Source organism: Somniosus microcephalus, chromosome 14 (assembly GCF_052327205.1).
Source record: "Somniosus microcephalus isolate GS21.2 chromosome 14, FLI_Smic_1.0, whole genome shotgun sequence".
In the NCBI taxonomy this organism is placed as follows: domain Eukaryota; kingdom Metazoa; phylum Chordata; class Chondrichthyes; order Squaliformes; family Somniosidae; genus Somniosus; species Somniosus microcephalus.
In genome coordinates, this window is record NC_141000.1 from 88664016 (window position 1) to 88689890 (window position 25875).

The 25875-nt window shown below is 43.2% G+C and overlaps 1 protein-coding gene across 1 annotated transcript; it reads right to left on the reverse strand.

Annotated features, from left to right (window-relative positions):
• Positions 1–4949: 4949 nt before the first annotated feature.
• Positions 4950–12185, reverse strand: LOC147107677 (uncharacterized). Its single transcript, XM_086007421.1, has 4 exons — positions 11031–12185; positions 9160–9344; positions 7337–7457; positions 4950–5895 (listed from the first exon to the last, which is right to left on the reverse strand). Exons 1-4 carry the CDS (start codon positions 11569–11571, stop codon positions 5714–5716), a joined length of 1029 nt encoding a protein of 342 aa, XP_085863547.1. The 5' UTR covers positions 11572–12185; the 3' UTR covers positions 4950–5713.
• Positions 12186–25875: the final 13690 nt, after the last annotated feature.

Sequence of the window (25875 nt, forward strand, 5' to 3'; positions counted from 1 at the left end):
AGGAGAAGCACTAGAATAGGAGAAAGTAAAGCTTGTCTAGCCACCCAGGGAAAACATGGTGTTAGGCCTGTGTTCCCTTTGGACTTTGTTGTAATAAAATAAAATGTTCATTTATGTCATGCTTTGTTATTCATGGAGGCTAGAGTCTTACAGTAAAGGGTGCACTTATTTGATGGTGACTATTCAATCAAGTAATCCTTATTGGCACGGTCACGATCGAAAGTGAAGCAGCGCTGACTAAGGTAATGTGCTAAACTGAAGAGAAGACTTCAGTGATCAGCTGTGCTCTGATGCCCTTGTTGCAGTCACTGAGTTGTCCTCTAAATGATGATGGTCATCCTGCTGCTCTCTTCCATGTACTTCTGCCTCCAAAGCTGCTCAGGCCACCTCCCTAGGAATGTCCAAGTCCAGACCTTTTCGTAGGGCAGGGCATACTGCAGAGCCCCTGCAGACTTGTCAAGTTAGCAAAAACGTCTCTTTAAAGTCCCAGTGTTCCTCTCACTGACCATTCTTGTGAGATATGGACCTCATTGTAGTGCTCCTCCGCTGGCATTTGGCCCACGCTGAGTGGAGTCCTTATCCATGAGAGCAGGAGGTGGATTTTGTCATCCATAAGCAATCTGTTCACATGGTTGTCTTCTTTGAAGAGGTCAGGGAGGGTACCATTTTGAAGGATGACTACAACCTGACAACTTCCAGCATATCTCTGGTTGATATGGAGAATCTTTTGCATGGTGTCACACACAATCTGTACATTCAGGGAGAAGTCCTTCCTGTTGAGGAAATTGTGCTTTTGTAGCAGAGCTCGCAAAGTAAAGTGGGTGCCATCTATTACACCCTGAATCTTGGGAAAGCCAGCAACCCCGTAAAACTGGATGGCCTTATCTTGCTGCTGCCTTGCTGTGATGCCAAAGTTGATGAATTGCCAAGCTCCCTTGTAAAGTGCATTGGTCACCTGAGGAATGCATGCCTGCTATGCTGAAATTACAAATGCCCCCTATCGCTGCCTGAAATGACCCTGTGCCGTGAAAGTTGAGTGTGGTCATCACCTTCATAGACACAGAGAGAGCAGTGCGGGCAGATGAGCGTGGCTTCAGCCTGGTCTTTGTGTAATAGGTTACAGTGCTGCCTATTGCCTCATAGGTGAAATACACTCTTCTTATGCACATCTTCTTAGTAAGGTTGATGAGGGCAATGCGGTTGATGTGGTGTACATGTATTTCCAAAAGGCATTCGACAAAGACATAATAGGCTTGCCAGCAAAGTTGAAGCCCATGGAATAAAAGGGACAGTGGCAGCCTGGATATGAAATTGGCTAAGTGACAGGAAACAGAGAGTAGTGGTGAATGGTTGTTTTTTAGACTGGAGGAAGGTATACAGTGGTGTTCCCAGGGGTCAGTTCTAGGACCACTGTTTTTCTTGATAGATATTAATGATTTGGATGTGGGTGTACAGGGTACAATTTCAAAATTTGCAGATGACACAAAACTTGGAAGAATAGTGATCAGTGAGGAGGATAGTGATAGACTTCAAGAGGACATAGGCAGGCTGGTGGAATGGGCGGACACATGGCAGATGGAATTTAATGCAGAAAAGTACGAAGTGATACATTTTGGTAGAAAGAATGAAGAGAGGAAATATAAACTAAAGGGTACAATCCTAAAGGGGGTGCATGGATAGAGAGACCTAGGAGTATATGTGCACAAATCATTGAAGGTGGCAGGGCAGGTTGAGAAAGTGGTTAAAAAAGCATACGGGATCCTGGGCTTCATGAATAGAGGTATAGAGTACAAAACGGTAACTAGTGGGGTGCCACAGGGATCAGTGCTGGGGCCTCAACTATTTACAATCTACATTAATGACTTGGATGAAGGGACTGAGTATAATGTAGCCAAGTTTGTGGATGATACAAAGATGGGTGGGAAAGCAAGTTGTGCAGAGGACTCAAAGAATCTGCAAAGGGATATAGACAGGCTAAGTGAGTGGGCAAACATTTGGCAGATGGAGTATAATGTGGGAAAGTGCGAGGTTATCTACTTTGGCAGGAAAAATAAAAAAGCAAATTATTATTTAAATGGAGATTACAAAATGCTACAGTTCAGAGGGATCTGGGGGTCCTTGTGCATGAAACACAAAAGGTTAGCATGCATGTACAGCAAGTAATCAAAAAGGCAAATGGAATGTTAGCCTTTATTGCAAGGGGGTTGGAGTATAAAAGCAAGGAAGTCCTGCTACAACTGTACAGGGTATTGGTGAGACCACACCTGGAGTACTGCGTACAGTTTTGGTCTCCTTATTTAAGGAAGGATATACTTGCATTGGAGGCAGTTCAGAGACGATTCACTCGATTGATTCCTGAGATGAGGGGGTTGACTTATGAAGAAAGGTTGAGCAGGTTGGGCCTATACTCATTGGAATTTAGATGAATGAGAGGTGATCTTATTGAAACATATAAGATACTGAGGGGGCTCGACAAGGTACAGGAAACTTTGTGCTATCCGGCACCGACGGGACCGAGCTGTTGCCGTCCCATCAAAACTGCCGGACAAACCAGCGCTAATGTTGAAACATACGGAGATTTTGAGCTCCGTATCTGGCAACAAACCCTGTTGCTTAGCAACAGCTTCTAAACAGTCGGCCATACCTTGCAAGCGTCTCTGTAGCTTAGCAACAGCTTCAGCGAGACCTTGCAGAGCCTGACTGGTGATAAAAAAGCAACGAAAAGCAAAAAAACCTAATGAAATGGCTCCTGATTTTTGCTGGTGGCTCGAGCATTCCGGACAGTTAACCTCCGGATAAACCAGTTTCCTGTAGATGCAGAGAAGATGTTTCCCCTCGTGGGGAAATCTAGAACTCGGGCATATTTTTAGAATAAAGGGTCGCCCTTTTAGAACTGAGATGAGGAGGAATTTCTTCTCTCAGAGGGTCGTAAATCTGTGGAATTCTCTGCCCCAGAGAGCTGTGGAGGCTGGGTCATTAAATACATTTAAGGTGGAGAGAGACAGATTTTTGCAAGATAAGGGAGGGAAGGGTTATGGGGAGCGGGTAGGGAAGTGGCTTTGAGCCCAAGATCAGCCATGATCTTATTGAATGGCGGAGCAGGCTCGAGGGGCCAAGTGGCCGATTCCTGCTCCTATTTCTTATGTTCTAAAAGTGTGGAAATTATGATGAACCTGCATAAAACACGGGTTCAGCCTCAACTGGAGCACTGTGTCCAATTCTGGGCACTGCACTTTAGGAAGGCCTTAGAGAGGGTGCAGACAAGATTTACGAGAATGATTCCAGGGATAAGGGACTTCAGTTACGTGGATAGACTGGAGATGCTGGAGTTGTTCTTCTTAGAGCAGAGAAGATTGAGAGGAGATTTGATCGAGGAGTTCAAAATCATGAGAGGTCTGGACAGAGTAGATAGAAACTGTTCCCATTGGCAGAAAGGTCGAGAACCAGAGGACACAGAGTTAAGGTGATTGGCAGAAGATCCAAAGGCGACATGAGAAACTTTTTTACTCAGCGAGTGGTTAGGATCTGGAATATACTGCCTGAAAGGGTGGTGGAGGCAGATTCAATCATGGCTTTCAAAAGCGGTTTGGATAAATATTTGCAGGGCTACGGGGAAAGGGCGGAGGAGTGGGACTAGCTGAAGTGCTCAACAGGCCAAATGGCCTTCTTCCGTGCTGTAACCATTGTATGATTCTACGGTTCTCATGGGACCTGTGCTGCCTATATATTCTACAAGGGGAACCGGGGGTAATATCTAGTGGGGGCCATCCTCTTTAAGAGCTGCCTCACTCTCTTTTCCTCCACACTCTGCTGATCCTCCTCTATAATGGCCATGTTGTATCTGCTCCTGAGAAGCCATCACCACCTGGTTGTCTCAGACTCCCAGAGGCAGTGGGAAGCAAGTCCATGGTCAAAAAAAAAGTTGTTCCAAGAAGTCACTACAGGAAACTCTTTGGTATCCGGCACAGACGGGACTGGGATGGTGCCGGTTGATTAAAAATTCCGGATGACGGAGAGGGTTATCTACCGAGGCTATTTTTAACAAACAAAAATTAAAAAATCAAGAAATGTGCAGTATACAGTAATTGGGTACTTCACCTACAGAATGTTGTGTTAAATGGATGGTGGAAGATGCTTGATTAAGTACAGTACTGCCAGTTGAGGGTAATCCATAACTCTTTAATTACTTAACAATGGCGGTTCGAGACTACCGGCAGCTGGGAGAGTCAGACTCCTGTTATTGAGGTGTTCGGACTTCCGACAGCGCCAAGAAGCCAAGTAGTGGCAGTTTGGAGAACTACCCCCACTGACTAACTCGGCCACCGCGGGAGACTCGGACTCGGCAACATTTCCGGTTATTGAGGTGTTGTTTTCGGAGTATGAGTTTTGCCAGTTAATAGAGAATCCCGGATATTTAGGTGCCGTTTAAACGAGTTTCCTGTATTTAAACTCTTCACACTCTGCAGGCTCAGAGACTCCTCACAGCTGACCCTGACAGCAGCTGTGCCTCATATCTCTCATTCTAACTTATTTCTAGTGCATTGTGAGCGTAAAACCAGAAAGTTCAGGACTGGCCCTCATTACCATGTATTATAATGAGCTCATTCGGGTCTTTGCAGGCAGATCGGGAAGGGTCAAATCGCATTAGGAAACTCAGGAGGAACTGATTTTGTTGTTGAAAACTGGCGGAAAAGGCTCCTGCCCCATTTTGCTACTTAAAACGAAAAGATATCCCGATTTTGTACTGATTAAACACCAGAAACGGCGTGGCAAGGCCGAAAATATTAACCTTCTAAACAGTGTTTGGACATGTTTGACATCAAGTACAACTCATCACGGCAGTCATGGTTACCACTTTCAATGTTTATTTCAGTTATGCAATCAGGATCGCCTTTTTGACACAACAGAAAATAAATTACAGTGCTTAAGACATGTCTGGAACCAATAGAATAACATATTTCTTTAAATTATTACACCAAACACAAAAACACTTATCTTAAGTAGATGATATGAACAAAAAAAAACTAATATCCTTTCTCTTTTCAGAAGTAATGTCCACTAACGTGCCATAATGCCTCCTTAATGCAGAAACAGCGGTTAATCAGTCAGGTAGAGAACAAACAAATGCTACACATTGTAGTCTGTAAACAATCTTCGTCCACCTCTTGATAGAACATATTCAAATAATTATGGACAACTCAAACACATCAAGGTTCTTTTCCTTATTGATCCCAATCAGAAATAACAGTTTCATTTTTAATACTTGATTCCTACCACATTATCTATTTTTTATAATATATTTTCAGGTACCTGTACATTGATTCTGGCAAGCTCAAAGTCACTGAGAATTTGTAAAATAGCATCCGTAACAGGCCAAAACAAGTCTACAAATCGCATAATAACAAACATAAAATATCCTTATAGCCTTTTAATTTGTTTTTGTTAAGTGCTTTCCTGACACAATGCTGGTACAGCAATTTAAAAAAATGAACGGATTTACAGATGTGAGGATGTGCACGTGCAAATAAAAAGTGATGAACATGCATCTTTCAGAAACAAACAGAATATTATCATGAAACCTTGTACACACGTGTAGCTCCACACTTAGACAACAGATATGATAACTCTCAGTCAGGCCCATCTTCTTTTGGTTTCTCTCTCCTGCACCGGTACTGTTTGCCCACTTCTTTGGGCGGATGCACAGCAAAACACCCTATGGCTCTTTGTTTTTGATAGATCTTCTATTTTTCAGTATCACAAGAACGATGGGCGGAATGCGTGTGTATCGCTTTTCATCCCAGCCAAACAATAATTTCTGTGGTGACGACTCCTGGCATGGAGCAGCCCCCAGGGCTTTGGTGCAACTCTGCTGTGAAGCAGTTGTCCAATTTCTTTCTGTTGGTTTAAAAATAAGATTGGTGAGGTGAGCTGAGACATTCAACAAATTTGGTATCTGATCAACATTGAAAATACCCAGTTTAGAGGTAGTCTGGTATCCCAGTGTTAACAGTGCAGATGCACCGATTCCATACTCGGATCAAGTTTAGGCCTCAATGGGCTCGATTTTATTCTACTGATGTAAGTCATGTCTGAAAGGTGAAGAATACATTCAAGCTAATCCTGTCTGAATGGTCATGTGTTAAGCACACTCAGATTTCTTGGGTCAGCTCATTTGTATCATTATTCGCAGATGCTAATGCAGAATGGGGCAAGTGTAATGAGCAGCCTACTGGTGGGAGAGGAACATTGCATGTAAGTGAAATTTAAAGTTATGGGGACAACTAATGGGAGTATCACAATGGTGGGGGCATAATTCTGAAAGTCTTCAAAAAGGTTGCAAAGAAATCTCAACCCACAAGCAGCCTTTGGCAAGGCTGAAGGGACAGGGGATTAAGAAGTGACAGGCAAAAATTAAGGGAAAGGACCTTCCATTTGCAGGCTTGAGGCTGTAGCTGACCAGCTTCCTTCAGATTTCAGTGGAGAGGGAACCATTTGCAATGGCAGCTGGCATGGGGGCCAGGAAAGGGATGTTAGGTGGTCAGCAATCTAGTGAGAATGGTGTCAAGAAAGCAGTGGGCCTCATACACAAGATGAGCTCAGAGAGGGTCTGAGGGGAGATAGGGGAGGCTACCAGCTTTGGAGATGGTGCCACAAACAAGAGAAACAGCGTGTAAAACTTAACTGCTAGAATTCCAAGCAGTCTTTTTTATACATCCAACAATAAAGTATTTTCTCTCTTGTGCATTAAGGGGTAGAAACTGATTGTGGCTTGTTTTCGGCACCTCCAGAGACAGCTCGTCTATTTGAAGCAGAGGGATTCTGGGCTGCTTGTCTCACTGGTAGCGGCCTTCAGGTTAAATGGCAGAGAGGAGGGGAGAAAGAGTGAACGCAGGTCATCAGCCGCCCTCGGGAGTGCTGTGGAGCCGGAAGGAGTATTCCTCTTCCTCCTGGCTTCACATCAACCGTTAAAAAAAAAATGTACCCACCTTTTTGGTGACGCCTGCTTGCTAGGCCGCATCCATGCCAGGAAAATCTATGCAGAGCAGGCCCGACACCAGCTCAGCTCAGGGCAGCTCAGGTTCTAGGATGGGATAGCATATTCAAGGTCCTAACACCTGTCGAAGGCAGCCACTCCGGATGCCTGAAAATCGTCCAAGGCCAATATGGGCGGAACAATGACCAATTTCTACCCCTAAAGTGCTTTGTGATGGGTGTTGGACAATCCAACCTGGGAACAGCAGATTTAGCAGGAGTCCAATAGATTTTAATTTCAAAAATAACAATTAGTAGATTAGAGTGGCCCCAGTTTGGAGGACGGCAATAAAACAATACTTACCATCAGCAGTTATAGGTCTCATCTGCATCGAAACATGAAGGGATCCGGAGCAAAACCACTTGCAGGCTTTAGTTGGCAGCTCCAGTAGGATATAGTTTGAGTCATCAGTAACACACACTGGCTAAAAGAACAAAGAATTAGAGAACTGTGAAAGACATGATAGCATGCAGTATACAGCGATTAATTCATAGGCAGGAGTGTGCAAAACCCGAGTTCTCAAGATGTTCCTCGCAAACAAAGAATTTCACAATTGTCCACTGAATAGTCTTTCTCTCCCTCCGCCCCCCTAAAAAAAATGTTTCCCCATCTCTCCCGAAGATTCATAAGATACCTCATCCAAGTGGTCATTCTTCGCATGTATGGTGGGCCATTCCAACTGTGAGACGTCACTTGATCCAATTCATATCCACATTTTCCATCAGGGCTCTTTGGATAATGAGGAGAAGCAGAAACTCTTGCTGATTTCCCCCCTCCCTCATTCAAGGAGATTGAGGCCAGTTTTGGATCCCGACCACTGCCTCAGTTCAGGTCAACTAACTCAGCCAAGACCAGGAACTGAACTGCAGCCTTCCTGGTCATTATAACTCAATTCCACACTATACAGTGGAGTTATGAGCCAAGTCATCAGTGCAGCATCCACTGACTATTGTATAGCCAAAAGGAATGTTTTTCAGTTACAGCCTGATGTTACGTCAGGCTCCGTGAGATCCTGTCTCTTCCTGTAAGTAGCCACAGCAGATGGTGTTTAATGGAAAATTGTAAGTTGAATGTTGTAGTGACATGTGACTCATAAGTGAAATAAAAGAATAGTGCAGATTGTTAAAACCAAAGCTGCAATATAATTGGAGGATGCTGTTAATATCAAGCTGACAGCTAACTTTCTATGGTCGCCAGAACGCTAGGATTGTGACTCAGCCCAGAACACATTTGCTGCACCTTGAAATCATACATCATATAGTGGCACTGTGTATTAGAACACCGAGGTCCAGACGCTCAGGTTAGCAGAAAATGTAAGTTGCTCATCTCATTTCCAAATTTAAGTCATATTGCAGAGAATTGCCAAGCAGAGTTGAAATCTGTTGGGAGTCCCAAATGAGTCTGAATTGCTGCAACAAGCAAACCTATGACAACTAGTCAAACCATCGCTGGTGGTTTGGGAGCAACCTGGCTGTCTGCTCTGCCATCTGCAGGGGCACATGGCCCAGAAGGACTGAGAGAGGAGCATAGGAGATAAGCTCTGAGGGTTATGTGCTCAACACTGGGGAGGTAAAAACCCTCATGGCCATTTTTATAAAAATAGGAATTCTCGACAGTGACAATTTCCTCTCTCTCTGTCAGTCTGTTGGCCCTAGTGGTCAGTGCACTATGTGCTGATTTTAATCAATCTATATTAGGTATTACATTCTTCATAGTACCCGTCATTCTTCCAAAACTTTCACACAACCTGACAGCCCTTGCAATACTTACACTGCATGGTCATACTGCCGAGTGGCTCACATGTATGCTGCAATTTATATCTGAAACTGTTATCAAGTTAAAATCTTAAATCCAATACATACTATCTACACGATACATGGTCAGTTACTAACACACACGATAGGCTGCAAAATAGGCACTTGTCTGTCACTCTATGTGCTCCTTAAACTTACAACACCTCAGGATTACCTCGCTACTTGCAGGACAAGACGTGAACTGCCAGAGGCCCAGAAATTAGGTCCTTAATGTCTTCTGGGAAAGCCTCGAGATACCCCTGTCTATATGAGGGAATAGGGGAAGATCGAGGCAGGAATTTTCCCCCAGCGGACAGCATAACATGTACTTACCTTGTTTTTAGACCATTTTCCTTTTCTGACAGTAACGCTGAAGTTCCTCCCTTCGGTCTGAAGCCAATCCTTCTCTTTGTCACCCAGAAAGAACACCAGGAAGACACCTAACAGCTTGACCTCCTTCAGCGTTTCCTTCTCCACTGAATTCTGGAACTCCAGTTCAATCGCTTCTTTCCAGCTCACTGTTTGATAATACAGGCACAAATACTTTGCAAATTATAAGTGGAAAACAATAATAAAATAACTTGTCAGTTATTCTGGTGCTGTTGGACCCAAGGGTCTACTCCAACTTAAAGTTATTGTTTATTATTGTTTGCAAGACAATTTTATGCGAGTTTAAATACAGCTATTGAAGTTCCTCACTTCAGTCTGCTGTTCTCATTGTTGCCTAGAATGGGGGGGGGGGGGGGGGGAGTGCCCTATATATTTTTATTCAAACTCTCCTGATGAAAAAGTGTATGTAAGCAAATGAGAAAAACCTTTGCCAAACATGATGCAAAGCCATCAAATTACTGCATTGCTCCATTTGCAGGTGAAGCCCCTGTGATGAAAATGGCACATGAATCTTTTTGCCCATTTCTTTCTTGAACAAAAAATATTTACTTATATTTGACTAATATAAGGTATGAATTACTAAAGAGCACAAGGTAAATTCTGATAAGGTTACTGTTCAAATTCTACCTTACACTGAGCAGATTTTGAACATAAAACTACAAGGCCACAGAACTGCGTTATTGTTCTCAGTCCATTTTAACACCCAGTCATCCCTGGCTGTCAGGTGCAATTTGGCTGTAGTTTAGCAATATGTTGAGGGTGTTGTTGCAGTGAGATTCCTTCCTTTCTGAAACAGGAGAACTGTAATGCTTATTCTAGTACCTCCTTTTAGAGCAGTTTGGGCAGACAGCAGTAACATTACTCACAACACCCTCCTTAGGGGAGAGCAGAACTCTGCATGTGTACTTAAACTGCAGTGATGCTAGCTAAAAGGTTTAAAACAGAAGTAACACAGCTTTACCAGTCAGTGGCCTTTCTAAACAACAAAATATCGCTCCAACACACTCAGTCAGGGATAAATAAATGTAGTCCAACTCATTTCTTTTTCTGATGTGTTGACTGATGGCAGTTAGTGAGTGGCAGTATGGCAATGTGAGATGGAGAAAATTTGTCTATCAACTTATATTTTTGTTTTATGGTCTGGTTGTTATGGTCTGGAATGCACTGCCTGAAAGGGTGGTGGAAACAGATTCAATAGTAACTTTCAAAAGGGAAGTGGATCTCTACTTAAAAAGGAAATATTTGAAGGGCTATGGGGAAAGAGCAGGGGATTGGGACTAATTGATATCTCTTTCAGAGAGTCAGCACAGGCACGATGGGCCAAATGGCCTCTTTCTGTGGAGTATGATTCTATTATATAATCTTTAACTCTTATAAACAAGGCTAGTGCTTTAATGAGGAAGGAGGATAGACATACTGTAAATAATCAAACATACACCGTACATTTTAGGGCACTCTTTCAGTATCATATTGTTAATAAAAATGGATACTGGTTTCTCATTAACAGTTATTTTTCCAGCAACTGCAATGTATAGCTTAAGTAAATGTCTAAAAATTATTTCATATATTCCTTCTTTGTAATAATGGCAGTTGCTTCTTTTCTCTCTCAAGATTATGTGTGTTGGAAGAATATTGTGTGGTTCAGGAGTACTAATCTTTGGTAAAACCACTATTTCAGTGTAAAACCTATTCTTGTTCTCCATTGAACTCTACCCTTATTATCACAGCACTGTACAATACCCCTATTCATTTTGCATTTTCTCAGTTTGCAATAATGACAATGTAGCCAAAAAGCAGAATATTTTTCTACTTACCTTGTATTAATGGCAGTGTTATTATTCTATATAGCAAATGCAGGTTTAAACGTTGTTTGAAATTCTGTGGTGTGGCTCCCTTCTCAGTATCACACCAACTGAAGGTGGACTTGGGCAAACCAGTCAGTAAAAATGCTTTGAGCATTTCCCACTCCCAGGCACCCAGACAATCTTGAGATCTCACCTGAGCCATCAGATTGGACCTATCTTCAATCTTTTTTGCAGACACCCTCCTTTCACCTGTATGACCACCTTTCCTGCTGTCTCCTTTATTTCGCCCTGAACCTGAGACGTATTTGCAGTAAGTGTCAATGGACGTTTCTCCCTTTCTGAGAAGATCACGGATACGTCCTGGATCTACCTGTCTTTGGCAAAGGACGTTACCATTCAGCATCTCAAATGCTCTTCTGTTCCATTTAGGTGAGCTTCTTGGACTTTTCCTACCCAGATTGTAGGTTTTTACCTGATCAATGGGAATCCACAGAACTAGGACCATCCAGCTCACTGCTAAGAACTTCCAGTTCAATATGTCTTGTCCCATGTTTCTTTCCCCCCTCCTTGGAGCCCTCAAGTGTCTCCTTCCAATATTTTATCTCTCCCTCGTTCCTCCAGCCTTTGTCTCTAATTTCCCCAGTCTCTCTTGATTTCACTGTGTCCAGTGTTTCCAAGTTATTTGATTGATTCCCTAGTCTCTAATCTCTCCAGTTTTCTCTCCTGATTTCCTAGTGTCCAATCGCTGCAATCTCACACTAATTTTCCCAGTCAAGCTCTAACGTCTCGAGTAACTCTCCCCCAAGTCTCTAATTTGCGCTGTCTCTGATTCCCCCAGTGTCGAATATCCGAGTATATCTCCCTGGTGCTGATCTCCGTCTCTCTGAGCCCTGAGCCGGAACCCACCCCAGAGCCCCACAACGCAGGATTCACACGGTGAGACTAAGTATTTCCCCTCTCCTCTTAGTTTGGTGTCCGATCACGAATAGAAAGTAACTGGGGCTGAGCAGCACACACGCCGAGCAAATGCAGAAACCTGTCTTCGGCTGCCTGCACACTGTATTACTCAATGACACGTGTGTAAAGGTGGGGCGCCTTACTGTGGTGGAGCCGCTGCCCAGACCCCAGCCAAGGGTCACCGCCCACAGAGAGGGTCTTGGAGCCTTGGAGTCTGAGGCTGTGCACCCATCTCCGATGTGACTTAGCCCTGCTGTTTTATTGTCTCAGTCTTTGTGGAGAAATTGCAAACATGAGCCTTACAATTTTTCAATATTTTGATGTTTAAAGGTTGCAGTTCTAATTTTGCATTTTCCATACCACACTTTCCGTTTTTTCTCTGCAAAAAATGACCCGCAAAAGCGAATTACCTCAGTGCCTGAACTTGGTTTTGCTCTTCTGACCCAGAGAACTTCCTCTGAAATGTAGTTTTGTAATTTGATAGTTTGGGATTGATAGAGTTACTAAATGAGAGAGCCATCACGATCAAGGAAATGTTAGGGGTGAGATTTGTCGTCACAGACTAAGACAGCTCACAAACTATTTAAATATGTTTATTCTTCCGAGTGAGGTATGTCGCAATAGAATCCATTAATAAACAAAAATGAATGAGGCTTGAGAGGTCTGTTAAATGATTGTGGTTAATCTAATGGCCCAGTTATATTAGCACCATAGGATAAAACTAGAGAACTCACATTAGTTCAATATTGTTCATCAGATGCAAGGCCAACTGGAGGTGACATTTGTGCAAAGCTATCCCATAATGCACCTGGTAGTTTATATGAACATCAGAACATAAAAGCGCAAACACTGATGTGCATGAATGTCTATATAGGTATCTCAGTGCATTAACACATGAGTTTCCAGGAAATAGTTTGCAACATTCAACAACAGTAACCTGCTTTCATATAGTGCCATAACATAGAAAAATGTCCCAGGCCATCTCTTGAAATGTGTATGTGAACAGTATAAAGCCAGTCTATTCCCTTTGCAGCAACTCAAAATGGTACCGTTACCAAACAGGGCTAGACCGTAAGTACTGTATCCAGTTTTGACCACTGAGACACAAGGGAGACACTCAAGCACTGAGGCACCAGAGAGAAGAGCCCAGTGATTGCAGGAATGACATATGAGGAGAGATTGGGTCGATTAGGCTTATATTCGCGAGAGTTTAGAAGAATGAGAGGGGATCTCATTGAAATTTATAAAATTCTAACAGGACTAGACAGACTAGATGCAGGAAGGATGTTCCCAATGGTGGGGGAGTCCAGGACCAGGGGCCACAGTCTAAGGATAAGGGGTAAGCTATTTAGGACAGAGATGAGGAGGAATTTCTTCACCCAGAGAGTGGTGAACCTGTGGAATTCTCTGCCACACAGGGCAGTTGAGGCCAATTCTTTAAATATATTCAAGAAAGAGTTGGTATATTTCTCGAGGCTAAAGGGATCAAGGGATATGGGGAGAAAGCAGGGACAGGGTACTGAATTTGGATGATCAGCCATGATCTCATTAAATGGCAGAGCAGGCTCGAGGGGCCGAATGGCCTACTCCTGCTCCTATCTTCTATGTTTCTATGTTTCTATGATTGATCCCAGTGTTAGAGGTTTGAGTTATGAAGAAAGACTGGAGAAACGTGTGCCTCTCAGCCTTGAAAGGGGGTGTCTGAGAAGTGATAACGAGATAGAAAAGGTAGTAAATGGTATGGAAAAGGTAAATCCAGAAAATTGTTTTAAATTATGAGAGTAGATCAAGGGGCCACAGGTTAAAACTAGCAAAAGGAAAATTTAGGAGTGATATCAGGACGTTCTTCAGACAAAGAATGATCAACACATGGGATGGATTCTAGATGGAGTAGTGGAGGCAAAAACCCTGGAATCATTTAAGAAGTAATTAGATGCTGAAATGGAGGGAGAGCTTGGATGGGCCGAATGACCTTCCTCATCTGTAATTGTGATTTTGTGAACAGCACAAAGGAGGAATAAATGTATTTATATATAAGTTTAGTGTTAGTGTAAAGCTGTTTTGGCTTTTCACTGATGCTAAACTTGTGCAGTGTAAATTGGATGTTAAAACCCAAACTGATTCTGTAACAAAGCAGAACGAGACTTGCTCAAGGCATCAAGGGATATGGGGGGAGAGCGGGAATATGGTATTGAGATAGAGGATCAGCCATGATCATATTGAATGGCGGAGCATGCTCGAAGTGCCGAATGGCCTACTCCTGCTCCTATTTTTCTATGTTTCTATGTTTCTTGCTCCTCCGAGGAGCCTCACTTTGCATTATTCTGGTATCAGGTGTGGTCCTGACTGTGGATTGAGACTGCATTTACACTATAAGTACAGCACCGGTACAAAGCAAAACCACTTTGCACTGATTATGCAGTTGTAGTGTGAATGCACCCATAGAGGTGTGCGCTACAAATACTTTGTTGTCAACAATGTTTACAGATAATGAATGTCTCAAATTTGAATATCGCCACCTCAAAGCATATATTGGCATGCGTGCTGCAGAGAGTGAATATAGAGGTTTCTTCATCCATTCCCCACGTAATGGTCAGTTAACAGGCTTTAATTCCCAGGATGTGGACATTGCTGGCAAGGCCGGCATTTATTGCCCATCCCAGGTTCGTAAAAGAGCCAACAAAGGGAGAAAACATCCTGGATTTGATTTTGAGTAATAGGGGTAATCAAATCTCCAACACAAAGGTGGGTGAGGCTTTAAATACCAGTGATCATAATGTTATCACATTTGACATTATAAGAATTGGAGAGGCTACTAAAACCCAAACAAAATTGCCGAAATTTAAGAGGACCAACTTTATGAGCTTGAGAAGTCTTGTCAGAGTGGGCCTCGAAGGTTTGAATAAGGCTCGGAGAGTGGAGGATCTATGACGTTCCTTCAAGGTGGTGATTCTGAATGCAATGGACCAATGTGTGCCCATGCAAAGCAAAGGTACCAAGCGTAAAGGCACACCTGCCTGGTTAAATGGGACAACTAAGCAACTCACAAAGAAGGAAAAAATTGCATTTTAGGTCATGAAGGAAAATGGCACAGAATTAAGATGGATTCAATACAAAAGGCACGCCTGGAGTGGAAAAACGGCATCAAAAGAACATTTTTGAATTGAATACAGCAAGAGAAGTGAAGGATAATAATAAAAACGTTTTTAAGTTATATTAAGAGAAGTGAAAAACAAGTGATGGAGTGGGACCACTGAAAGTGGGATTGGGTGAGGGCTTGACAACTGTGGCTACTACACAGGCTATAAAAGTGCTCAATAAGTTTTCTTGCCTCAGTTTTTACCAAGGATGAGACAGGTAAAATACTTGAACTGGAAATATTTTGATATACGTTATGATTAATTAGAGATGGTAGGTGTAGCAGGCTTGGGAGGAACACGTTTACTTTGGACCTACGGTTCCCAAAGCTTTCTACCACTGGCGTTTTCCTCGCCTCACCTCTGGGCCTGTGGTAGATGAATTGATAGAGATTAATTGCTCTGTAATCTCCTCCAGCCCTGCAACCCTCCGAGATAGCTGCGCTCCTCTAATTCTGGCCTCTTGACTATCGCCGATTTTAATCGCTCCACCACTGGCGGCTGTGCCTACAGCTGCCAAGGCCCTAAGCTCTGGAATTCCCAGCCTAAACCTCTCCGCCTCTCTACTGCTCTTTCCTCCTTTAAGACGCTCCTTAAAACCTACCTCTTTGACCAAGCTTTTGGCCATCTGCCCTAATATCTCCTTATGTGGCTTGGTGTCAAATTTTTTCTGATAACAATCCTGTGAAGTGCTTTGGGACGTTTTACTGTTAAAGGTGCTATATAAATACAAGTTGTTTTTGTTGTTGCTATGATTCGTTCACACCTCCATTATCGTTGAATCATATGACTAACAGGATGGCAGAAGGTCAATTAGATGGACCGTGATTTTTTTTCCCCAATGTTCTGGTACTTCCCAAAGCCACCCTAAGTCGGCTGCCTGCGGAGAAGCACTGGGAACCCTTTTACAGCAGTGTGCGTGATGCTGAGATTGAGTGGCCCAGTGCTATGGTCCTGTGTGCATAATCTAACATTTTTACATTCTATAGAGTCCAGCAAGTGAATCATGTGCGCAAAATAATTAGGCTCTCTTGCAGATTTTCCAGAATTTTGAAGTAATTCTCAATCACTTTTTTTCAGGACACTGCTGCAAAAATGGCAATTACAAATAAATGGACGTGGGGTCAATTGTAAACAAGGACTGTATGCATAAGGCATTGCATTGTCCTTAATTTGGAGAAAACTTGCAAACTTAGGTGGTATATATGGGACACCGTATTGCTTTTAATTTGGAGATAACTTGTAAACAGGACAGTACATACCGGACATCGTGTTATTAAAGAACACATTTGTCTGTTAGGAAGTCTTCTTCAGATAGTTACATCATTTTGTACCCATGACCTTGCAAATGAGTTAAGGTTTTCAATTTTCAACAACAGCAAAAAGAACTCAAACATTCCTGTGCCCATTTGCAAAAAAGTAGCAACTCTGGTGCAGCACAACTCTTCTCCTGGTGTGTTGGTATTCAGTCATACAGACCAAGAAGAACCCAGGTTCAGTCTGTGTTGAGTTTCCTATGTTACCCAGGAATATAGGGGTGCTATACTTGTCCTGAACACCCCTGGGCCATAGTTGGGGAAATCAGGCAGTCTTTCTGCTCCTGATCATTGTAGAGCCACTCCTGGAAGTGTACATGTGTGGAGATGGTTGAGGACAGGTTAGGCTTCAGTTGTGATGCTTCTGTGGTCAAACATCCTAGTGTTACCCACTTTCATGGCTCAAACACAAATAATGACCTTTGGAGTAAGATACCAGATGATGCTCACCACCTAGGAACCTACCTAAGCGAGGAGGCAACAATATCAGCAAAGGAGAAAAAATCCCAGAAAAATATTATTTTGAACAGGGAGACACTGGCTTTTTGTACTTTTGAATTCATACAATCTTTTGGTCCTGTCATATTTCATTTCAGTCTCTGAAGTTTCATGTTTTCCTGATCATAGATGGGTTTTGACCATTTTATGAGATCTGTTTAGCAGCCTCAGAATCACATGGGATCGTAACTCCATCAGGAAGTGTGTGTTCTGGCACGTGCCTTCATTAGACAGTGAATGGCTGCATCAGGCTGGAGGTGGGGTACACATTATGCTACATTTGTTTCCAACGCTGTTCTTTATAAAGGTTAAACACTTTTTCTCGAGAAGAGGGTCACCTAAATATTTATGTATATTAATGAATGAATGTGTGTGATGCAAAAGTAGATCTAGAGTAAAACAAATTAAAATAATGTGATTATAATTTTCTATGCAATATAAAAGTTTCACAAAACTGTTTCATTGGGGATAATAAAATAACTAAGGTATGAGCTATATGAAGATTTGCTGTCTTTACCTATCCTCTCCTGAAGTTGGCTGCTTATAACGGAGTAAAGACACGATCAAACTGAACAGTGCTCTGGTCAGACCACGCTTGAGGACTGTATCAAGCGCTGGTCACCAAGACACAAGGGAGATAGTCATGCATTGGAGGCAGTGCAGAGAAGTGCCACAATGTGTCAGAGGACTAAATTATGAGAAGAGATTGAAGAAACATAGATCGTTGAGATGATCTTATAGAGGTATATAAGATAGTTAACGGTATGGAAAAAATAAATGTGGAAAATTACTTAACATTAACTGTGTGAATAGGACAAGGGAACTCAGGTTCAATCTTGTGAAAAGCACATTTAAAAGGGATATCAGGAAATTCACACAACTGATACATGGAATGGATTTCCAGATATAGCAGCAGAGATGAAAACCTTGCAATCATTTAAGAACCAATTGGATGCAGAAATTAGGGCATTTTTGGATAGATGAAGTAAAATGGGTTGAATGGCCTTACCCTTAATTATCTTGAAATCTTATGACCTGGTTCCATAGGCCATATAAGCATTTTTAATGCTTTACTTGCCTATGTGATCATTCTTGAAGTACTAAGTTTCAACAGCAAGTGGTAGAATGGTCATTGGAGGGATATTTAACAATGGGAGATATTGGTGGATTTTTGTTTTGGTGTGCATTGCGTTGGGAAGCCATATGTATCATGCTAACGGTGAAAAGATGATATTAATATTCAGATACTGTACACTACTGTTATAGAACAACAACTATTTGTATTTAATGTAAAAAAAGTAACAAGGCATTTCACAGATAGGCACAAAAAATCAGAGTCTTTACCTGGTATCACTTAATCTCTACTGGTCGAGAAGCTAATTGGGGTTTCGTTATATGGACAGGGTTATACTGCAATTCCTAAAGTGGTTCTGAAGTCGCATCAATATAGTAATGACTCAATTAATAGTAATGAGGGATCAAATAAAAATAATGAAACTGTCATCTGATGGCTTAATAAGTAAGTGCACCACTTGCATTTACCTGGTCTCAAACAAGACCAGGAAGGTGCCACTCTGCTTTGACCATTAGTTAGTGATGAGTTAATAATAAGTCAGAGTGACAGCATGGGCACGAAATTGGATTCCTTCTGGGAATGGAGAAAAAGCAGACAAGGGACTCCTGCTGTAAAATACAAGTGTGTGGCTGAAATGAGAACAGGATCAGGTTGCGGTGTAATAAATTTCCCTGGTTAAATAGCCTGCCAACACCTATATTCAGTCTCACACCTGGATAAGGGTCATCTGGGTGAGATAATTTCTTCGCCCAATGTCCACACATGCAAACTTTTCTCCAGGAGTAATTGGACAGCAATCATGAACTTTGCCTAACTTTCTTCCTCGATCTCTCGAGCACTGAGGCTAGTTTTTGTGCCTCCACGGCCACCTGTTGAGATCAATTAACTCAGCATAGAATGAATCGTGGGCATTTCTGGTCTGTGTGGTGCATTACCACACCGTGCAGTGCAGATTTTTTAATGTAATATTCATTCATCTTTATTCCTTATTTAAAAATAAATTGAATCAATAAGGGCATCAATCTCCTAATCCAACCAATTCTGGCTCCTTTCAACCTGCCACCAAGTCAGGAGCAGAAAGGCAGAGTATTTCCTAAATGGTGAAAGGCTGGGGAATGCAGATGCTCAAAGGGACCTGGGTGTCCTTGTACATGAGTCACTGAAAGTGAATGTGCAGGTGCAGCAAGCCATTAGGAAGGCAAATGGTATGCTGGCCTTCATTACAAGAGGATTTGAGTACAGGAGTACAGAAGTCTTACTCCAATTATATAGGGCCTTGGTGAGACCACACCTGGAGTACTGTGTACAATTTTGGTCTCCTTACCTAAGGAAGGATATACTTGCCATAGAGGGAGTGCAACAAAAGTTCACGAGATTGATTCCTGGGATGGCAGGACTGTCGTATGAGAAGAGATTGAGTAAACTAGGCCTGTATTCTCTTGAATTCAGAAGAATGAGAGGGGATCTCATTGAAGCATACAAAATTATTACAGGGCCTGATAGGGTGGATGCTGGGGGAATGTTTCCCTTGGCTGGGGAGTCTAGAACCAGGAGCCACAGCCTCAGGATAAAGGGTAGGCCATTCAGGACTGAGATGAGAAGAAATTTCTTCACACAGAGGGTGGTGAATCTTTGGAATTCTCTACTCCAGAGGGCTGTGGAGGCTCAGTCATTGGGTATATTCAAAACAGAAGTCGATAGATTTCTGACTAGTAAGGACATCAAGGGATATGGAGATAGGGCCGGTGAATGGAGTTGAGGCAGAAGATCAGCCATGATCTCATTGAATGGTGGAGCAGGCTTGAAGGGCCGAATGGCCTACTCCTGCTCCTATTTCTTATGTTTTTATGTTCTTAGGAGCAGTAACAGAGACAAGGGATTACAGGTCAGTCTACAGGTGGACAGCAATCAAGTTGTTGTTAGGTCAGCCCATTCACATTCAAAATGATTTAGTGGGAGTGCTACACAATTGGAAATTATTAGGATTTTAAAAAGGGATTTGGCAAGTTACTGCTGATTAAATTAAAATTCATGCTGGGATGGATTGGGAATTGCAACAACCAAATGGCTAATATTTTCAGAGACAGCTGAGATGTCAATGAGTGGGACAGCTGACCATTTATATGTTGTAAAGAGGTGCATTTTATTCGTTTCTGGTTATCTCACTTTTCTACATGTCACATACACACAACTCAACAGTAGGCAACTATTCCATTTACAGGATGGGATCTATCAATATATCCTAAAGTGGCTGCTGTTTTACTTTTACTCATGCTTGATGTTGATGAAATTATTTATAAATATAGAATATTTTTGTTGCCTGCAAACAAAGTGACTGGCGTGGGATAAAGCAAAAGGTTTATTGAATAAAACTATGGGGGGGGGGGGAATTAAAGTAAAATAATACAACAATATTAACAACAACAGATTTTCTGGTCAGTCATTCCTTTGCTGATTTTGAGACCTTGTTGTGCACAAATTGGCTGCCACTTTTGCCTACAATAATAGTGACAACACTTCAGAAAAGTAATCCATTGTTTGTAAAGCATTTTCGGATCTCCTGAGGGCGCAATAAGGCTCTAATTGCAAGATCTTTCTTTACTTTGAAGTTCTTTCTTATGAGCATCTGCTCTCGGATGCTCCTAGTGGTCCCTGGTTATATTAACAGTCAGAATTTTCAATTATAATACAGTAATGCACTTTCCAAAAATACATGGGGATATATTTTTCTTTTCTTTATACTCACATAATCTTTATTGCTAACATTAGCAAATGAAGGGAAATGTACCCTATTATTGACAATGGAAGTATAAATCTTTAGATTGTATAACAAGAATACTTAGAACACTATTTTATTCACCTGGTTTGGTGTCAGGTTGGAAGGAGTCAGAATCGGTTGGATTAGGAGATTTAGGTTCAACCTTATTATTAGAAACCTGTGTCTATTGATCAAATATTTATTTTGGATTTTTCAAAGATCTAATACTATTGAAACTTTACATAAAATGTTGATATTACATACCTCCCATTGTTTCTGCCCACATTAGAGCTTTAACTAAGACCAGAAGACCAAGGGACTCAGATGGTAAAATCGGCAGCATTTTGACTCAAGCCCGCTCCCTATTTTTAATTGAAATTTCTGCCTCTGTCTGCAGGCAGAGACCTATATCACTTGTTGACAACCGAAGGTCATGATAAGAGATGAGGATAGGTTAAATAAATACGAGCTCTGCAGTCTTGAAAGAAGGAAGTTAAGAGGATGTCATCAAGGTATTTAAAATATTAATGATATATAGATAAAATTAACCCAGATTGTTATTTGAAATAAAGCCAGGAAAGTAGGACTAGAGGATAAGAACTTAAATTAGTGAGAAATAGTTTAAAAGTAGATATCAGGAAGAACACCTTTACTCAAAGAATGATAAATGCTTGGAATAATCTGTTGGGTCGATTAGTAAAAGCAAAAATATAATGGGTAATAGAACAAAGGCTGAATGGTCTTCTCTTATCCTGAGCTTTCTTATGTTAGAAACATAGAAACATAGAAGATAGGAGCAGGAGTAGGCCATTCGGCCCCTCGAGCCTGCTCCGCCATTCAATGCGATCATGGCTGATCATCCAAATTCAGTACCCTGTCCCTGCCTTCTCCCCATATCCCTTGATCCCCTTAGCCTTAAGAAATATATCTAATTCCTTCTTGAATATATTTAATGAATTGGCCTCTGCTGTCTTCTGTGGTAGAGAATTCCACAGGTTCATCACTCTCTGGGTGAAGAAATTCCTCCTCATCTCAGTCCTAAATGGCTTACCCCTTATCTTTAGACTGTGACCCCTGGTTCTGGACTCCCCCGCCATCGGGAACAGCCTTCCTGCATCTAGTCTGTCTAGTCCTGTTAGAATTTTATAAGTTTCAATGTTCTTATCTAAGTAAATGGGAGGTAGTCAATATTAGAGTGTGTTAAGTAAAGCTGCTACTTTTCCAAGTGTTAGGCATTGAGGCACTGATCAGTCCATCACATCCAATCCTGAGTCATTAGATGAGGTCATCATTGTGGTCGACATGGATACAGATGTAAATATTTATGCTCACAGAGGACAACCACAGTTCTACAATTAACAAGATCTGGGGTCTGCACTGGTGATTGTGCTGCTAAATGATTGAACTCTGCGGTTGTGGCAAAATTTTTCACAGGACCTTCTTGGGATTGCACAATATAACATGAAGGCCTAGAAATTCGGTTGGTTGCGCCAGCGATTAGTGCCTAAAGAGCCCGAGAATTGGGGCGTTACCCAATGTTCGGGCGGGCGCAATGAAGATAGCGACACCTCCCATATTGACTATACATTTAACGCCTGCGCTAAGTGTTAGCACGCGCCCGCGTGCACAGGCAGATCATGACGTCATTTCAGTGTGCAACGCCTTTTAGGCGCCCCTGACCGGATATTCGGTGGCGCCCGGAACCTTTGCGCCTAGCGCTATTAGTGACAGTTCGATGGAACGTTACCAGGCCCTTCTCGGAGTCGGGGGGTGCTATTTAAAGGGGACAGCTCTAGTATAAAAGCTGCAGCCACTTGGCCTGTTCATTGTGATCGTTGCTGGAGAGAGTTGGTGAGTGTAATGTGTGTACCTTTAAGGGGGGAACTACTTTCTACAGCTCATGTATACTGTAGTACCGGCAGTGACCACACCTGTATATAACGCTGAGTAGTAATCTGTTGTTTCAATTGCAGTTTGAACCACGTTGAGTAAACACCTGTTGTACCGTTCTCTGCAGTCCTTTTCTTATTATTACACGGACGTAACAGTGGCGACAAGCAAGTTCGAACCTACCTGCAACTCTGCATCACCTCCCAGGGATTCGCTCCTGGAGAACAGTGGAAGAAGGTCGAGTCCAGAAGCACGGGCGTCGACCATGGGCAACCGCCCAGTCATCCAGCGGAGATTTCAGCATCGCAGGGGAGGCTGTCGAGAGCCAGGCTTGGCTTTCCAGTCACGGTGGTCCAGCGAAATAGGCTGGCAACAGGTACTGCGCAGACCCTTCCCGGACAGCGACGGGCTAGAGCCCGACCGAGCGGCACAGAAAAAGGCCGAGCAGCGTCGACGGGGGAGAGAGAGAGGGCAGAGCGCACAGGGCGCAGCCGGTGTTCAGGACCGAGCGGCGTCAACGGGGGAGAGAGGCGAGAGAGAGCAGAGCGCAGCCGGTGGTCAAGGGCCGAGCAGCGTCAATGTGGGAGAGAGGCGCGCAGGAAAACGCGAGGTGCTGCCATTGCCACAAGGACCGCAGAGAGCGGCGTTGGCAGCAGCGCAGGAGCAGCGCACGAAACCCACAGGGCGTCGCCATTTGCCACGAGGACCGCCGAGAGCGGCATTGGCAGCAGCGCGGGAGACGCCATTTTAAGCCGTAGCGGGGAAGAAAGGAAAGCGCGGGAGACGCCATTTTAAGCCAGTCTACCCACACCCAAAAATGCCGAAGAGTGGCAGTATCACAGCGTTCGACAATGAAGTCGAAGATTGGACGACATATGTGGAACGCATAGAAGTATACTGCAAGGCGAATGAAGTGCCAGATGACAAGAAAGCTCTGGTATTGTTGAATTCAATGGGTGCAAAAACGTATGGCTTACTACGAAACCTAGTAACCCCAGAGAAGCCAGTAGAAAAGGATTTTGGAAACATAGTGTCAATCATACAGGACCACTTAAACCCCACACCGCTGCTGATAGCAGAAAGATTTATGTTTCACAAAAGGAACCAGCATGAAGATGAAAGTAATGCTGAGTATTTAACGGAACTGCGCAAACTATCGAAACACTGCCAGTTTGGAACGGGACTAGCAGATACTTTAAGGGACAAGTTTGTGTGTGGGCTTCAAAGTGAAGAAACCCAGAAACAGCTTCTATCAGAAAAGGATGTTACGCTGGACAAGGCTTTCAGCATTGCAGTATCACATGAAGCAGCAGCACGGGGCGCTGCAGAGATACAACGGAGACCGCAAGAATATGGCACAAATGAAATGTCATACGGAACAGTGAAGTGCTATCGCTGCGGCAGAACAACACACAACCATAATGATTGCTGGTTCAAGGACAAAGTGTGCAGACAGTGTGGAAAAGTAGGACAAATAGCAAGAGTCTGCAGGTCGGGAAAGAAAACCAGCAGCAAGAAATCTCCACAGGAGAAGTACTAGAAGGTACATAAGGTGACGGAGAGCAGTTCAGACGAACAGAAGAGTGAAACCGACTCCGGAAGCAAGGAGCTGGGTTGTCTGAAACTACATAATGTGATCAAAACGGAGGATCACCAAACTATCTGGGTCACGCTCAAGATAGCAGGAGTCCAAGTGAAAATGGAATTGGACACAGGATCAGCCCTAACAGTCATAAACCGAAGGGACTACAAGCGGCTATTCTCACATACACCCTTGAGAGATACAAAGATTGTCTTGAAGACGTACACGGGGCAAAAAGCCTACCCCAAAGGAAAAATAAGGGTGAACGTTATATATAACGGCAAGGAAACACCAAAAATTGACCTATATGTATTGCCAGATGGAGGACCACCACTACTAGGACGTGAATGGATCCGGAAGATACAGCTAGATTGGCATTCCGTACAAGCACTGACTGTAGATGCCAAAAAGGATGACGACGTCACACCTGGACGACTGTCAAAAATGTTAACTGACGCACAAGAAATGTTCCAGCAGGGACTCGGAACACTAAAAGGCATAACAGCGACGATCAAAATAGAGCAAAATGCAAGCCCAAAGTTTTTTAAGGCCAGACTGGTACCTCATGCGATCCGCCCAGCCGTCGAAGCAGAGCTGGAAGGTTTGGAACGTTCAGGAGTACTGTCCAAAGTGGACTGAAGCGAGTGGGCTACACCCATCGTTCCTGTAATGAAGAGGTCGTTGAGTAATACGCCTGGGGAACCAAAGAAGGTTCGCATCTGTGGGGACTTTAAGGTGACAGTGAACCCAGTCCTTCACACTGTACAATATCCGCTTCCGCGGATTGAAGATATTTTCGCCTCGCTATCTGGAGGGAAACGCTTCACTAAGATTGATTTAGCCCAGGCGTACCTGCAAATGGAGGTAGAACAAGCCTCGAAACAGTACCTCTCAATCAACACTCATAAAGGTCTCTACAAATACAACCGGCTGGTGTTCGGGGTAGCATCAGCTCCGGCTATTTGGCAAAGGGCAATGGAACAAGTCCTGCAAGGGATTCCAGGGACCCAGTGTTATTTGGACGACATCCTGGTCATGGGCGAAAATGACAGTGATCACCTCGCCAACCTGGAGCAGGTGCTCACTAGATTGAAGGAATATGGGCTACGAGCTAATCGCCATAAATGCGAGTTTTTCCAGAAGCAGATCTCGTATTGTGGCCACGTCATTGATAAAGAGGGGTTACATAAGTCCCCTGAAAAGATTGAGGCAGTAGTCAAGGCTCCAGCACCGGAAAATGCGTCACAACTGAGGTTGTTCCTCGGGCTGGTGAACTACTACTATAAGTTCTTGCCGAATTTGTCTACCGTATTACACCCACTGAACACCCTACTGCAAACGGGGGTACCATGGAAGTGGAGTGACGAATGTAAACGAGCTTTCCAGAAGAGCAAAGCATTGATCACATCAAAAGAGGTGTTGGCTCATTTCAACCCAGCACTACCAATTCGGTTGGCATGTGATGCATCACCCTATGGCATTGGAGCGGTGCTGTCGCACAAATTTCCAGACGGCTCGGAGAGGCCAGTAGCCTTTGCGTCTCGGTCACTAACCTCAGCCGAGCGTAACTACGCCCAGATTGACAGGGAGGCCCTCAGCCTAGTATGGGGAGTGAAAAAGTTCAATCACTACCTGCACGGG

What these genes read in the sequence shown, in the direction of transcription:
- LOC147107677 (XM_086007421.1), bottom strand. Translation starts at nt 11,571, where the DNA reads ATGGGACAAGACATATTGAACTGGAAGTTCTTAGCAGTGAGCTGGATG. An exon ending in GAAAATGGTCTAAAAACAAG is followed by an intron (nt 7,458 to 9,159) that starts GTAAGTACATGT and finishes TTGTTCTTTTAG; the next exon opens with CCAGTGTGTGTTACTGATGA. An exon ending in GAGACCTATAACTGCTGATG is followed by an intron (nt 5,896 to 7,336) that starts GTAAGTATTGTT and finishes TTAAACCAACAG; the next exon opens with AAAGAAATTGGACAACTGCT.